The sequence below is a fragment of the Pholcus phalangioides genome, unplaced genomic scaffold (assembly GCF_987345545.1).
Source record: "Pholcus phalangioides strain wild (caught in Gottingen) unplaced genomic scaffold, Ppha-v1.0 ptg000011l_1, whole genome shotgun sequence".
Classification (NCBI taxonomy): Eukaryota; Metazoa; Arthropoda; class Arachnida; order Araneae; family Pholcidae; genus Pholcus; species Pholcus phalangioides.
Window position 1 is genome coordinate 54,461,725 of NW_028301604.1, and position 15,630 is coordinate 54,477,354.

The 15,630-nt window shown below is 38.0% G+C and overlaps 1 protein-coding gene across 5 annotated transcripts in view; it reads left to right on the forward strand.

The window, feature by feature from the left end:
* Nucleotides 1-13,286, forward strand: part of LOC149080571 (rho family-interacting cell polarization regulator 2-like) — a 185,943-nt gene extending 172,657 nt beyond the window's left edge. For 3 of the 5 annotated variants that reach the window (XM_089239709.1, XM_089239707.1, XM_089239710.1), the window contains one exon: nt 12,877-13,286. In XM_089239709.1, coding sequence (XP_089095835.1) covers nt 12,877-12,938 — 62 coding nt within the window. In that variant the 3' untranslated portion in view covers nt 12,939-13,286. The remainder of the gene's footprint in view (nt 1-12,876) is intronic. The other 2 variants (XM_089239708.1, XM_089239706.1) reach the window with 1 other exon arrangement.
* The last annotated feature ends 2,344 nt before the right edge of the window (nt 13,287-15,630 follow it).

Here is a 15,630-nt window from a genome sequence, read left to right on the forward strand (position 1 = left end):
GAAGTTATTTTTGTAAAATGTTTTGTAACGTGTGTTTCAATAGGGCTTTATTGAAACACAAGTGTGTTTCACAATGTTTCAAAACACATTCACATTTCAGGCACAACTTAGATAGATCACAAAACAAGGTATCCAAATAGCTGATAAAAAAAAGGAAAATTTGTACATTCGTGCTTCTGGCATGCAGCGAACGATATCCAGTTAGTACTTTTACAGGGTGACTTAGAGAGAATCACTCAATTTCAAAATTGCATATTTCTTAAAAATTAAAAACACAGAATAGAATGTAATAATAAGTAGTATGTGAATATACAGGGGAAAATGTGTGTACGTTTTGTGAACAATTTTTGTTAATGGTCGATTTCAAGTGTAGAATCATTTTGAAATTGGAGGATTTTTTCTTAATCCCCCTGCACACAAAAATCAAGGACCATGCACCTCGCTACACTTCCATCTTGCATAAGGGACATTGAGTACATCAAAAAACAAAGTGAATATGTATATGATATTATAAAAAAAAAACTCTTTAGAAGTCAATATCGCCTAATCAAAACAAGCGTTCTGAAACAGGGTTCCATGACAGCACATTTACTGGCAAAAAATTGGGGTGTTCTGGAAAACCAAGACGTATGGTCAGCCCATGTAGGGGTTGCCGAAAATTTTTTTGTTAAAAGGGGGTCGTGCTTTTAAAAGTTTGTGCACCACTGAAATAGATTGAGGTTTTGTTGGCTGCCATTCAATAAAAAACTTTTTTTTGGGAAAATTAATTTTTAAATTTTATTTAACATATTAATGCAATGCAAGTAACACAAATGAATTGTCAGGTTTAAGGCTATTTACACTCAGTGTTTTATCAGCTGTTTTGGGAAAAAGAGGGAGTGTCTGTGAGATAAGATGGTGTTGTGTAGGTAGAAACTGGAAGGTCAAGAGGTTCAAGGTTACATCAAAACATCGGATGGCCAGGGCAAAATATTCGTGAAGTCGTACTTCTCACTGTGTATAAACACGTTTAAGTTTTGTCATCTTTTTTTTCTTCTCGCACCCCTTCTTTTATCAAATAATTTTTCATGTACAGTCAATCTCGGTCATAACGTTCCCACTTATAATGTTTTTCGCTTAATGCAACTTATTCTCAGTGTTTCAAGCAATTCTCATTAAGATTTCCCGTTTGAAGTGTTTTCATGCTTACAACATTTCTTCATGGCGGTTTTTTGAAAAACATAGGTGGGATCCTTTGTAGTTCATTTTAACTTTGCTGAATTTATTCTTTTCAGTCAAACTTAGAGTTATAATGATCTTTGTTCTAATGACACCATGACTAAAATGTCAAATTTGACGGCATGAGCTGATTCCCCATACAGAATATTTTTCACGAACGTTGCTTATAACGTTGAAGAAATAGCAATGGCCTTTGTTACAATGATTGATTTTTCGTTGCTCTTGCTTTTGATTTTACGGTTTTTTTGCAAGAAATTTTTACAATTTGAGCTCATTACATTTAAGCTATGTTTGTAAATTGTTCTATAACTGTCTATATTGAAAAATAAAAGATACATTACATGTTTTATGTTCCTCGTTGACATGAGCCATACACGGAACATTACTGTATTTTACTGTAATTTGTTCGTCCCGGTATTTTTGTTACAAAAATGCCCCATTTTTCCCAATTTTTGGTAATTTTATCTATAATTGGTTATATTTTTAGCAAAAATTGTTGATGTCATGTATTTATTAATCCCAAAATTCACCGTACTCTTCTAGATCAGTTATGGTCAATGAGCAACTTTATTCACATTATTTGATTGCATCTGATTACATTTTTAATTTAAAAAAATCTTAAGAATGTCAGCCTCACTTGTAATGACGACTTGGTTATACCGAAAAAATTTTTGCAGAATCTTTGTAATGTTATACCTGAGTTTGGCCATATTTATCTGTTTCGTCAATTTTTTATTTGTGCACAATGTCTGACCTGGGACAATGTTCACAAGAATTTCGTAGTTCATTAAGCTGTATAGAATTTTTCAGTTTTTATAGCAAGTGAAATTAAAGATTACAGTGATAGGAATGCAGTTTGACTATCATAATTTTTTCCCCCAATAAGACTTTTTTGAAAGGTTTTCAGGCAATTGTCATTGTAGTTTGAGTTATTTCAAACCATAATTTACTAATACAGTATTCTTATCTGCAAATGCTTTGCTACAATGAGTTGTTACTGCTATTCAATGAATTGTTAATACTACTGATATTCCTGGAAGATGACTACAATAGTTTTATGCTTGGTAAACTGCTCAAAAAACTTTTTCATAATTTCAAGTTATTGTATGAGATGAAACAGTATATATATTGTACTGTAAATACGCTAATACTATAATCCTTTTTCCTTATCGAGTAACTTTTCAAAGTGGTATTCTCACTCAAGTAGAGAACTACAAGGAATAGATAAGGTCTTATCTCACCAAATTTATCAGCCCCCAAGAATCGGGAAAAACATCTTTTCAGAGCACTTTTTACCTTTTACAAGTTTCAGTTTGACGTCTGTATTTTACCCTCTGTGAATTTTTTTTTTGTCATGTCTAATTATGAAGGCCTGGACAAATGCCTCATTTATTGATGCGGGAATCAGGCCCATTTTACACAAGCATAATGGAATTGTATAAATAAGGGGTTTTTTTTATTTTAATTTTCTTTGGTACAAATTATGTTCAATAGAATGACATGGGAATATTCACTGGGTATTCGTTTTAAACCAGCAAAATGCATAAATATTAATATTTTCCAACTATTATGCAATTACTATTGCGTTATAACTTATTTTTAGTCTTGGTGGTTTAACTGTGGCGTTCGGTTTTTTATATCTCAGTGATCATCTTCCCTCAGTTACCCGGACATCTATATGTATAAAATTGATTGTCTGTCTGTCTCTCTCGGTGTGTATTCTTTATACAAATCTGTAATTTTAGACTGATCTTTTGGCCAAACTTTGCATATGCTGTATACCAAACAGGAACCAACTTGAACGATCGGCTACGTCGTCTGAGCTGGGCAAATGCCCGAAATGGGTGAAAAACTGTCGACAATAATAGTTCTTAGTTGCCAATGATGGCTTTTGGAATGTTTACTTCAGTTACACCTTGATTCCCAAACAATGCTTTAACCCTTTACAATGGTTTGTAACTTCTCTTATGCTTCCAGTATATGGAGAAAAACTGAGCAAGCGGTGGGTATTGTATAGCTAGTATATATATGCAATCGAACCCCAATTTAATGCCACCATTTATTTTGCAGAATTCTGGTGTTTTAACGAGTTTGCTGTTATATCGAATCCAGGTTTGACATGTGTGAATCCTAAAAATGGAAGATTTGTTCATCGAAAGTTTTTCTGGCTCTAAGGTTTGGCACGACATGGGGAACGTTATAACATGGTGCCGTTGTACAACTGATGTTATCTTAAGATCTACATCATTTAAATCAATTAGTTAGTTCATATATTCCAACTACTCAGAAAATGTTTGGATATTTTTAGAGGGGTGTAACGTGATAGGCCTCCTCGTGGTGCACTCTGGGTAACGCCAAATCTATCACACGTCATTGTCTTCGCTTATTTGTGCTCATATCTTTCACTTACAATAGCCCCGATTACATGTTTATTTGTACACATCTTGCAGTACATGTCTTGCGTCTCGTTTTGTCCTGTTCTCGTCTTTTATGTATCACCCCTCATTGTGGGCCCCGCGTAGGCGGGGAGGGGTCTTCCCAGATGGGGCATTGCTTCTAGCGTATGCCCTATCTGGGATGCTGTCTACCTGCGTGTTTGCCGTGCATGGAGACCCGTAAGGCTGGAGATGGGGATCCTGGTTAGCCTGATGCGCTAGCTTTGGCCTCGGATTCAGCCGAAACGGGAGGCTTGGATTAGCGCCGTCCAGGTCAATCGGCTCTGGTCGCCTCGGTGGCTGAAGGGGTTACACTACTGGGCAGGTAGAGGGGCCGGGCCTGCCGGACGTCGTTGAGGTTTGTTGGTGCTGCTTCACGACGATCTTGGATCTTGAACACGTCTGCTCGCCTGCTTTGGTGGTGTATAGCTCCCACCTAACCTGACGTTGCTACTAACCTTCATTGGTTATGTGTGCGCGTCCCCTCGTAGGGCTCCATGGTGGGCATGGAACAATACCCATTTAAATATGGGAAAAAATCAAAATGCACCAAAACGTCAAATAACAGCTTCAAATCAAACACATGTCAATGTAACTGCTTCAACTTCATCAACTGTCTCATTTTTCTTTCTGCACTCTTCAGATGTCGAAAAACAGCTGGCCAAAGTATCACCATTTCTAATAGATAAAGCTCTCTATGGCACAGTAGGTACCTTAAAATCAGTGAAGGCCCTTCGTTCAGGAGATCTTCTCATCGAAACTAACACACCCAAACAAGCCAAACTAATTCAAAAGCTCACATCTCTTGGAGACATTCCAATAACAGTCAAAATCCATCCCATGTTGAATTATTCACGTGGTGTCATTTCAGATAATAACTTAATTAACATGGATGAAGAAGAACTAACACAAGAGCTGGCGTCTCAAGGCATAACATCAGCCAAACATATTATGAGCCGCAAAGATGGCAATCCAGTTCCAACACGTAATATAATTCTCACATTCTCTTCACCAACATTGCCTAAATAGGTTATTATAACCTCAAAATCCAGCCATACATTCCTAACCCTGTTCGATGCTTCAACTGCCAAAAATACGGTCACTCACGAACGGCGTGCCGCAGTCAACCCACCTGTGCAAAATGTGGTGAGAAGGACCACATTTTGGACAACTGCACTAATTTACCATTCAAGTGTGTCAATTGAGGTGGTGACCACCCCGCATTTGACAGAAAGTGTCCGAAATGGAATGAAGAAAAAGAGATCCAGAAGATCAAGGTCCTTAATAACATCTCATATATTGAAGCACGCCGTCGTATAATCCCTAACCAAACTCCAATAGCTAGTAGATCATACTCTAATATGGTAACAAATCCATCAACAGCTAATACGACTAACAATATCACCAAAGCATCTGTAACAACTCGTACTGAACCAATAGCTGACACATCAACTCAAACATCATCATCTAACCAACCGTGCAATAGTTGTGGCTGCTGTTGCTCTGCTGGATTCCGGAGGGAGTCCACTACCTCCAAAGAAGAGGCAGGAAAAGCAACAGCGCACACATTCAAAAAACCTACTGGTACTAAAACCAAGACTAATTCTGGAAATAAATCTAAAAAGTTGAAGACCGGATATTCAAGAAAAGCAATACAGAGAGCAATAAAATGTCCCACCCTCAAGAATGTGTCACTAATTTATGACAAGTCAATTGGTGACATGGATCTTGATAATCCATCAGAATCTGGTGGTACTCGCCGGAAACTAGACCGGAATAAATTTAAAGACCTCGAACCGTCTACTTCTACCTAATTTATGGCCAACATAATCCAATGGAACATTCGTGGTCTTAGATCCAATTATGAAGATCTCAAGGATTTGATCAATCGCTATCATCCTGTTTGTGTGGCACTCCAGGAAACTTTTACGAAGCCCTCGGAGACATGGAACATCAGGCGACATTCCCTGTTCCGTATTGATTACGATGACGGAAGTAGGGCTTGCTGCGGTGTTGCTCTGCTGGTTCCACATCACGTGTCGTCACGCATTCTAACGCTGTGCACGAACCTGCAAACCATCGCGGTGGAAATCTCTACAGGCCTAAGAATTACCATCTGTTCCATTTATTTGCCACCAAATGACACCATCTTACAGAGAGATCTAGAAGATCTGATTGATCAATTACCACCACCATTTTTTCTTCTTGGAGACTTCAATGCACATAATATGATTTGGGGTTCTAACAGCAACACCCCTCGTGGGGAAATGGTTGAACGTTTGTTAGACAATATGGACCTTGCCATCATGAATGATAGTAGTTTCACTCATTTCCATGCCCCAAACAATAGTTTCACTGCAATAGATCTATCGTTATGTTCACCCACACTCTTGCCCAACTGGTCCTGGTCGGTTGATCCAGACCTCCACAGGAGCAATCATTTTCCTTTAGTGGTTTAGTGCCTTGACCGACGCCATAGCATACCTGAGGGTCCTCCTCTGTGAAGCTTGTGGCCGCCCGATGGGCTGACTTCACGGTCAAGGCAGAAATCACGGAGGATATGGTTTCGCAACCCGACGTCGACCATTGTGTCGACCTTGTGACCAGTTGTATGATCTCAGCAGCCAATGAAACAATACCCAAAGTCTCCTCGAAACTTCCTAAATTTCCTAAACCTTGGTGGAATCACGAATGCAATCTTACAATTGAAGCTCAAAAGAAAGCATGGAGTAGGTTTCGGCGGTATCCTACCCATGAAAAAAAGTTGGCATTTTTAAAAGCAAAGGCGATAGCGAGAAGAACCAGGCGCCAGGCTCAACGTGAGTCCTGGCAAAAGTTTACCATGGGAATCAATTCATCAACTTCATCCAAAATCATTTGGGACCGGATCCGAAAAACCAATGGTCATTATCAGTCTCATCCCATCACCATTTTAAACACCAATGGCACTATCATCAGCGATGTGAGGGATATTGCGGACACCATTGCCACCCATTTCACTGCTGTTTCCAGCGATGCGAACTATCCCCCATCGTTTCATCCCATTAAATCATCAGCCGAATGTACATCGTACACCTTCCGGCCTTTTACACCGGAGAGGTACAATTCATTGTTCACCCTTCATGAACTGACGACGGCCTTGCAGCGAAGTCCCGACTCAGCTGTAGGGCCCAATGCTATTCATTATTCCATGGTTCGGCATCTCTCACCAGAATCACTGTCACATTTACTTATATTATTCAATCGGATCTGTGTCAGTCATTCATTTCCCCAGCGTGGTCCAACCCATCCGTGTAAATGGCTTACATCCCACCAGGGACAGAGCCTGGACTACGACTGGCCTTTAAGTCATTAATTTCCTGGCGAGCAGCCATAGTTCTTGCATTCCCGAAGCATGGTAAAATTCCTCAACAACCGAACAGTTACAGACCTATTGCTTTGACCAGTTGTCTATGTAAGCTCATGGAACGCATGGTCAACTATTGCCTTATGCACTACCTTGAGGTTAACAATATTTTATCCAATAATTTATCCAATCCGGCTTTAGACGGTTCAGGTCCACAACATGCAATTTGTTACGCCTTGAGACATCAATTAGACAAGCATTTGTAAAGAGGGAACACATGATAGCCATATTTTTTGACATAGAAAAGGCCTACAACCGTACTTGGAGGCACGGAATTCTTTCCGACCTCTATAACTGCGGCTTGTGAGGCAACTTGCCCATTTTTATTAAGAACTTTCTTGCTCGCCGCATCTTCCAGGTACGGATTGGAAGCACATTATCAGCTCCCCAAATCCAAGAACAAGGTGTACCTCAAGGTAGCATTTTAAGTGTAACACTTTTTATTTTAAGACTCAACGGGGTGTTGAACCAACTCCTGTTGTCAGTCACTGGCGCACTCTACGTGGATGACCTGTTAATATCATATCAATCAGTGAATATGAGGTCAGCCAAGAGACAATTACAAACCGCTCTCAACAAGATCAACAAGTGGGCTCATAATAATGGCTTTTCATTCTCCACTGACAAGACTGTCGCTATGCACTTTTGTCGGCGTTGAGACCTACACGATGACCCACAGTTGTTTCTCAATAACAATCTAATACCTATTGTAGAAAACACTAAATTTCTCGGCATCATATTCGACAAGAAACTCACTTTTAAACCTCATATTGCACAGTTAAGAGCTCGTTGCATGAAGACGATGAACCTCTTGAAGGTCATCTCTTCTACATCGTGGGGAGCAGACCGTAAGTCGCTCCTTCTTTTATATAAAGCTCTAATAAGATCGAAGCTCGACTACAGCTCCATTGTATACGGGTCGGCACCTCGGAGCTATCTGAGTGTGCTCTACCCAGTCCACCATCTCGCCCTGCGGATTTGCTCTGGAGCTTTCTGGACGTCTCCAATGGAGAGCCTGTATGTCGAATGCAACGAGCCATCACTGACATCAAGACGCCAGCAACTTTCTTTGAAATATTATATCAAAATGAAGTCTTTTCCAGATCATCCACTTGATCGTCTCATCTTCAATCCCTCATTTCATTGACGTTTTGCTGCTCGCCCTTCATGTGTTCCATCTTACTGTCTTCGTATGAGGGCACTTGTGGAAGAACTAGAATTAGACATCAGTCGTGTGGCCCCAGTTGCGAAGCAACTGGCACCATGGGAGCAGTCTCTACCAGATGTCTCTCTTTCATTGTTATCATACTCTAGAGCCACCACAGCAGATGTCGCATATTCACAGATATTCTTTAGGCACAGTGGTAGGTACAATAGGTACTTCCCCATATATACCGACAGCTCTAAGAGCCCTGGGCATGTCGGTTGTGCTGTGAGGAGACATCTTTCAAACTTCCCAACACATTCCCTGTTTATTCGGCGGAGGTGTACACAATCCTTCAGGCTCTACGTCATATTAGACGCAAACGCCACAGACGATGCATCATTTATAGCGACTCTCTCAGCGCATTGCAAGCACTGTGTTCCTTCAGTTTTCACACTCATCCTTTCATTCATGCCATTTTTCATGAATTTTCATGCCATTTACCTCATCCATCACGGTACCACAGTAAAATTTTACTGGGTACCAGGTCATGTTGGAATACCGGGCAATGAGAAAGCAGACATTGCAGCTCGAACAACTAACATTGATAATAGCCTTTTGATACCTGCCAGTGACCACTTCTCAATCCTTCTGGAAGTGATGCATTGCCGCTGTGGCAGGGTCATTGGAATAACCAGGTAAATAATAAACTACAATCCAGCCCACACTTGGCCATTGGCGTTCGAGCTGCAGGACCAACCGAAAGGAAGAAGTTCTGCTTGCCCGGTTACGCATAGGACACAGTCGCCTTACACAATCATATTTGTTATTACGAGAGAGTCAACCAGAGTGCCCTCATTGTCAAAGTCCATTGACCATTGCTCATGCTTTTACTTGTTCACATCATTGCCATCATTTTACGACCGCTTTTGATCATAGTTATCTTTCACTTCATGACATTTTAAATGACAATAGCGATGCATCTCACATTTTTAAATTCATTAAAGCCATTGGTTTTTATAACAAATTATAGATTTTTACAATTCATGTCATTGTTTTACATTTCACATTGCTTTTTATGATGCGCAGTTTTAGTGTTTTAACATGACAGAAGGATGATTTTTCTTATTTTTATACATAAAATCATTTGTCCTTGCGCCAAAAAAATCAAAATCCAATCCGATATTTGTAGAATAAGCAAAGAATAAAAATTATGTGAAGGACATGTCATAGCGAGAGGGGGAGCAGAATTTCTCTGGAAGAAATTCCTTGTGCCCCCAAGTTTTTTGTGGCCCATCCAAAGGGCAATCCTGTGTACTCCCCTTACTCATCCATCACAGTGTGCTTACATTTTTAAAAACATTCAATTTAGGAGGCTTGTGGTGTAGAGGTAAAAAAAAACCCAATCTTCAAGAAATTGGCTGTTGTAAGATCTATAAAATTCAAATATATATCAATTAATTTATACAGGGTGATCCAAAAGTCACGCAACCCATTCTAAAATATTTTATTTTTAAAATGCTATCAAGAAATAAATAAAAAAATAAACTATATAGTTCGCATAAGACAACATTTGTGGATACAAAACAAAGTTTGTTTCAAAAGGTTACAACATGTGTTCAAATTGTGAGCCTTTTGCGTGAATGAAAGCGCATATTCTTTTAGCCAGGTTTCTGGCCACTTTTCTCTGGGCACTCACCTTTTCAATCTTCGATTGAATGTTTTTTTTTAGTTAATCAGTGACAGGGGGATTATTCTTATGCATTTGTCTTCAGGTGTCCCCACAAGAAAAAATCAGGAGATGACAGGTTCGGTGATCTTTGTAGCCACATTCCTTTTGAAATAAAGAGATCATCAAAAAAGTGTGTGGAGTAATCCATTTTCTCATTAGATGTATGGCAGGTTGTTCCAATTCCGTTGCAAAAACGTTTGTTTTCATTCAACAGTGCAATGACTTACCGGAAAATATCCTTGTACATTTTCCTATCCACTGTTTCTTTAAAAAAAATTATGGACCCACACTTTCCTACTGCATGAAATTGAGCACCACACACTGATTTTAATTGAATTCAGAGGCTTTTCATGATAGACATGTGAATTTTCGGTGCACTAAATTCTGACATTTGATCTCATCTGGAGCTTTCAACTCCAGAACAACCTAAACCCGACAGGCGCTAAACTCCAATTTCTTCAGGGCCTTGTGAACAGTACAACATTTCAACATTTTGTCCTTTAGTTCACGCATTCCATGCTGGCTCAGTACAGACGGATGCCCACTTCGCCTGAAGTCTTAAACATTTCCAGTTTCTCAAAAATGGGACACCAATCAGAAGATTGTTGTTTTCTTGGACACCGAAACATTTGGGAATAAATTTTTGAGCCCCTCAGTAGTGGCTTCAAATGTACGAGTTGAAAAATATTGTTTAATCATAGAAATTCTTTGCTTCTGGCAAAAAAACATCTTGGTCATACAACAAACAAAGAGTCATTGAGAGTATCAGTGAGCATGGAAAATTTAAAAAAGAAAAGACTATACTAAAACAGTATAGTACTGCTGTCTGTGAAAAAACTTTTCATTTACAATCAGTAGAATGATAAATTAATTTTTTCATAATGGGTTGCGTGACTTTTGGATCACCCTGTATTTCAACTACTCAGAAACTGAATATTAGTAGAACAAGCAAAGAATATAAAGAGCGCGTTTTTCATGGGGGATATTAACCATCACAATAACAAGCTGGAACGGGGAAGCGAAAAAGGTATAAAAATCGTTGCGTGTAGCCATCCCCAAAAAATAACATGATTTTCAGACCTATTTGGTCAACCACAAAACGTATGATAAGTATAACGTATAAGTCCACAAATCAAGTTTTTAAAAAAAAATGTGTTAGGTGATAGTATTTTCATTCAATAATAACCAAATTTCAAGGTTCATCGTCTTCCTCTACAGACTAGTTTGTTTTTTCTTAACTCGCGTGTGTAGAGAAGCTTGGAGATAGAGATACACAAAGTAATTTTGCTATTTTTGGTCTTTATGCCCTTCTTAAACCTGACGATTCAAATATGAATGTATTTTGTATTATTTATTTTTTCCAAGGAATTATATGACCCATCCAGGATTAATTGATTTAAGATGTATTTGGCACACAATAGACCCATTTTTACCCATGTTCATTGATACAGCATTCAGAATTGTGATGTAGGCACATGAATTAAGAGACTGATAAATGAGAAAAAATTAATAATGTGACTTCAAGAGGTTAATGGCAGCTTCGTGTATACTCTGAAACCATCATTGTTGATGGAAGACATTAAATTTCTTTCTGTAGACCGTCTTTTTGTTTCTTTGGTAAAGAAGCTCATTTGATAATTTTTGTCGCACCACAGTCATTTTCTGCTCACAAAGAGCTAATAAGACCGGAACCAACAATTTATTGCTGATTCCGAAATGCAGTGTTCAACATTTCACATTTTTTTATGCTCACCAAGAGGTTGGTGCAGTAACAATTCTTTTTTCATGGTCATGTTGTTGCCGCTTCTGTTGTACCACCATATCAAGCAATTTTCTGACGAGGATGGATCTGGTATCAAACTCGCAACACTTCTAAACATCCTTTGCCGCTGTGGTGGTCGAGTGGTTATAGTGACGGACTCGCGATGCGAGGATCCGGGTTCGAACCCCACAGTGGTGGTCGGCTGAAGTTGGTTTTCTGTGGTTCCCAACTTCAAGGCGCAAATGCGAGCCGATCTCCCCGTTAAAAAGTCTCGCCACAGAGAGCAACAGTCCTACAACGAAAAATCATTCAATCATAACACTTCACCCATAGTTTGAAAAACTGGTGGCAGATGGCAGCACTACACATAACAAGCATTACAGAGAAACAAAAAACTTCACGTCAGGTTTCACTACACGTACACGCACATTCCCGCATGTACCGATTCGTTGGGGGTTCCACGGGGGGTTGTGGGCGGGGTGCATGTGTGGTGTAGCAGTAGTAGGTAGGGGGCTCGTAGGTAGGGTAAAAAAAAAAAAAAAAAAGGGCTCGGGGATCCATGTCTTAAGTCAGCCACCTCGTTGGGCAATTTGCCTGTTGTGGTGTTGTATTTGTATTTGTATTGTATTTGTATTTGGTACTTTAGGCGAGTACCTTATCTACCTAGACTACAGTGCCCTGAAAGGAGCCTTTATACACTGTACAGTATTTTTACTGTAAACTAATTACATGAAAGTTAAATGCTTTCCTGGAAAGGTGTGGCAGTGCAGCACTTATGTTTATGTTCACAAATGTATTTTAATGTTTTTCAACATACATGCTCATTCTGAGAAATATGCTATATACATAGTAATTTTTTGCAGGCATTTCTTATTGAACCCCTAGTGTAATCTTGTTCATTTTTAAATTCATTAATTTCATACATAACAAAGTCTCTCTTATGTCAGTCATTCATTCTGACAGTTTAATTAAAAATACAAAAATGCCAAAATAAGCAAAAAGCCTGAGAAGGTGAGTGAAATAGAAAGTAAAATCAAAATTTATCACTTCCCTTATTACTTATTTACTGCCCGAAAAAGTACTCAAGTTTGACATGGTACTGTAGTTATTAATCATAAAGCTTACGAGCTGAACCTTATCATTCACCCATTCAAAAAATTCATGAGTTTTTCTTTTCAGGTGATACCGGTAGAAAATTGTACGAAGATTATGAAAAATTTACAACTTGTTCAAGAAGCTGAGAAGAAAACTAAATATTTGATTCAGTAGCATTTCAAATTACTTGAGAATCATCAATTGAGGAGGAGGAAAAAAAAGACATGCCCTACTTAAAAATACTGAATGCAATACAGAAAACTGATTTGTCTGGTTTTTTTTTGTGTACAGTTAGCTATATTTTTGGTGTTGCATTTTAGTTGCTCTTACTTTGTGTTCATTATTTTCATTTTCATTATATATCGAGTGCAATTTTAAAACCAAAGACTATTTTTTACATTTCAAAGTTCTTGTACTTATTTATTATTGTCCAATTTTTGTTAGATTCTGAATTTATAGCTATTTTTTAATAAAGGATGCCAAAGAAAGACTTGAAATTATTTCATGTACATTGAAATGACTTTCTCCTGGTGATTTAAAAAATATTTGGTAATATCTAAAAAATGTGGAATAATTAATAAACCGCTATAATAACAGGGTAGTTATTTTCTGAATAAAAACTTGATGTATTTCACATTTAGCATGACACATTTACAAGGAACCACTTCTCACATAAAAACAAATCTTTGCTTGCTAGATAAGCGGGTGCACCACCTTCTGGTTCAAAATAAGAATCTGCTTAACTGTGGATTTGATCTTTAGTTAAGAAGTGAGAGAGAATTTTGCGTGCAACCACATTTTTTTTTCTTAACTAAGAATCATTTTCACTGTGTATTTAGAATTGAGTTAAGAAGTGGGTGACTTCTTAACTCCATTCTTAGTGGACTTCTTTTTATTTCATACAAGATTACGTAAATTCTTTCTGAAAAATTACATCAATTTTTTGATTCATATTTACAATCATATTTTAAAAAATGAAAAAAAAATTTAATATGTATTTTTTATTGCTGAATAAAGAATTTGTCCACCTTTTCTAAGTTATCGAAAAGATATCTGAGGGATGTTGGGGGGGAGGGGGGTGGTGTTGAAGACAGTGTTGGTAATAGTGATAAAATATCAGATTATCTTGATATGGTTTAATAAATTTTGCTACATCACATTTACCAGTGATTCTCAAATTTTCAATTCATAAATATGATTGATGCGAGTCATAAATACTTTTCCAACTTTTATTTCTTTAATATGATAACTTGCAGATTTAAAAATTGAGAGAAAATTGAATTTCTCACAAAATATGTGAGAAATCTGATACACCAAAATATAAATATACAGTTAAATACAGGGATACAAGAGCTATGCTGAAATAGTTCTCTTTCTACATAGTGATCCCTGCGCATTTGTGGCAATTTTGGTTTGTGGTACGCAGAGCTGCTGCTGCGACACACTGTAGCATGCCAAATACCTGGAATTTAGAAAAATTCATTTTTTTTTTCACAAGAGATGCATTCTTTCCGAAACAAGAAAAAGGGGCAACCTCTGAACAAATCTTTCTTTTCCCTTCCCATACCATCTACCATAATCATGTTATATAGTGACCTTGGAAACAGGGTTCAGACGGTGCTTAAAAAGTCATTAATTTTAATTTCCTTAAGGAAAGTTTGTTTTTAAGGGTCCTTAAAATCCTTCCAGCTGTTTCTAAAAAAAGGACTCTTCCCACCTACCCTGGAATATTTCCTGCTAAGGTTGATGAGTAGTATTTGGTGCTGAAAGAAGGTCCCTGAAAAGGAGGAGGAAAAATAAAACAAGGCGTGGTGGGGGGATTTTTTTTATAGGCATTTCAAGGGCACCCTGTCGCGGGTGGAAATAGCTCTGCCGACGACCCATGCAGCTAAGAGATAACGACACCCGATTGGTTGGACTACAGTAGTCACACCCACTTCTGATATACTTGGAAAAGAAGATTGTTGTGCTGTCGAAAAAATGAATGAACAATGAAATTGAAATAAAGTTAGCTAAGTTCTATCATTCCGTCCAGAAAATGATGCTACTACCAGTAGTGGGAACTCTGCGCCAAAATTAACATCTTGCTTCTATAGTGTATTTTTCTGCGTCAGTGCTTGTTTTCATTTTTTTTTTTTTTTTTTTTTTGTGTACTTGGAAACTCCTCAAAATACTTTTATACCTGCCTTATGAATGAGGAGAGAATTCTGAGTTGTAAATTTTGCCAAATAAGTGTTAAATCCTCAATCTCGTCAAATAACGAGTGTTAAATCGCCAAACATCGTGTTGAAATGTCCTGAAATTTGCTCCCATTTTGCAACTATTTCTTTCTGGGAATAACTGAAAAACAAGAAAGAAGGCAGCAGGAATCGTGCCAAAAAAATTTAAAAACTTAATTTTGAAGAAATTGTGTATGCGTTGATCCACTTTAAGCAAGAGGGTTTTTTTTTCTCCCACGGGTTATATACTGAAAATAATAAAAATTAAAAAAAAACCCCAGTGTCAAAGGTTGAGTCGATTGATCTAATATATATATGAATTGACATCATCATCGTGTGTCCCCCCCCCCCAGACTTCCACGTCTATCTCCGCCTATGCCTCAACAGTGTTCCGATGCCAGCCAATATAGACAACACCTCTCGCCATAAGGTCTCTTTAAGACACAGGATTCACCTCTATCACCAAGTTCCTTCCACTTAATCGCCTTGTAGTGTACTTAGTGATACCTGCGTTTCTCCTGAGGTCACATCTCGTAAATGTATAAAAAATAAATATCTATAGATAGTATAAAAGAAACCTATTTTTTCTACAAAATTATTTTAAATTTTTCATTTTCTT